The sequence below is a fragment of the Propithecus coquereli genome, unplaced genomic scaffold (assembly GCF_000956105.1).
Source record: "Propithecus coquereli isolate 6110/MARCELLA unplaced genomic scaffold, Pcoq_1.0 Scaffold123, whole genome shotgun sequence".
NCBI lineage: Eukaryota > Metazoa > Chordata > Mammalia > Primates > Indriidae > Propithecus > Propithecus coquereli.
Window position 1 is genome coordinate 4,451,474 of NW_012136414.1, and position 1,674 is coordinate 4,453,147.

The 1,674-nt window shown below is 32.6% G+C and overlaps 1 protein-coding gene across 1 annotated transcript in view; it reads left to right on the plus strand.

Moving 5' to 3' along the window:
- The window catches only part of MYCBP2 (MYC binding protein 2, E3 ubiquitin protein ligase), a 279,976-nt gene that overhangs the window by 202,512 nt on the left and 75,790 nt on the right, over positions 1–1,674 (plus strand). Inside the window, exon 52 of the mRNA XM_012637759.1 lies at positions 652–784. Coding sequence (XP_012493213.1) covers positions 652–784 — 133 coding nt within the window. The remainder of the gene's footprint in view (positions 1–651; positions 785–1,674) is intronic.

A 1,674-nucleotide genomic window follows, 5' to 3' on the forward strand; every position in this document is an offset into this window, starting at 1 on the left:
ATTAAGAAATGATTTGTATTGTATATATAAATGTTTGGTATTTGCATATATCTTTTCATTATCACAAATGTACTAGACCATCATGGATTATCAGCACTTAAGATATTTTATGTGATCAGTATGGAGATGTGATCATATACAAAGAGTTTCATTTCTTTGTTCCCATTCATAGGTCTCACTGAAGTCCTGAGCAAATAAAATTACTCTTTAGGCTATTGTGGCATTTGCCTCAGCTGATAAGCTTGAAGATGTAGTGTGTCATGCTATTTCTCAGTAAGGGTCAGTCTCAAGTTGCATTATAGGTACTGTCAACCTAAATAGCAAGTATGCTGTCTTAGGACATTTTAGATGCTAACAACAACAGCAAGAAAAGCCATATGTTTTTGGGTAATGCTTAAAATTATTTAGGGATTATCTTTGTGGTTTAAAAATTATTATGTTAACCAAATTCATAAATAAGCAGTATTTTACAGAACTTTTTATTGATTTCTGTCTTACCTCAGGCTGTGGTCTTAATTTCAGAAACTAATTTCATGGTAGAAATGAATTGGAATGATTACACTATTCAAGCACTTAAGCTTTTTACTGCTTTTCAGACTGAGTGCCCTGAAAGAATCAAGCCAATCAATCGTGCTTTTTGTTATGTGCCAGGTAACCAATTCTGAAGGTACATGGGTGCAGCTGGATAAGAACAGCATGGTAGAGTTCTGTGAGAGTGATGAAGGAGAGGCATGGTCCTTAGCTAGAGACAGAGGCGGAAACCAGTACCTCCGACATGAAGATGGCAAGTTGGCTTAAATTTGTGATTTATTCCAATTAACCTTTGAAATACAGAAGTTTAATGTATATTGTATTGCTTTTGTCTTAAAGAGTTTCATGTGTTCATTTTTTAAGGAAAAGCCAAACTAAAGATTAAAAACCTTTCAATTGTTAAAATTGGTTTATAGAATACATGGGTACTAAATGAGTGCACATAAAAGAAGAAACTTAAAGAAAGTTTGAAACATATGAATTAATCTTTATAAAACATGCTTTTTATTTCATTAATATAAATTTGTATGCCTTATTCTTCTATGCCAGTCCAACACTAAACATTTTACCCTTTCTATCATGAAATGGAAATTCAGTTTTCAAACCAATTGCAGTACTTCTCCCAGGCAACTTCATTTGATTGAATTTTGACTTGGGGGAGGGGAACATTGAATAAATACATAACATCTTTTGGGGGTTTTCTATTTGTTGTTAGAGTTTCAACTTTCAACTTTATCTGTTCAACATTGACCTCAATAATAAAAGATTTTCCTTTTATTCCCCCCTCTCTTTAATCTCCTGGTGGCAAAAACTTGTTCTTCAAAGTTCAGACCACATCAGTTCTATTATAGTGAAGTTAATTTTTATTTCTTCATACCCAGATTGTGAGTCCCTTGTGGACAGGCACAGTGTTTTTATCTTTGCATTCCTAGTTCTAAAACTGTTTTGACACAAACCAGTTGATCATGAAGTTTGATAAATACAAGATGAATTGTAAAAATAATAGAACATCAAAGTAAGTATGTAAACAAGGATAGCCTTGTCTGCCACATCCAAAAATGTGTAAGATAAGGTTGAATAAAAGAACTTGTTTTGTTATTCAAAAGATAATACATTTATAATGCTATCCAAGAGATAACATGG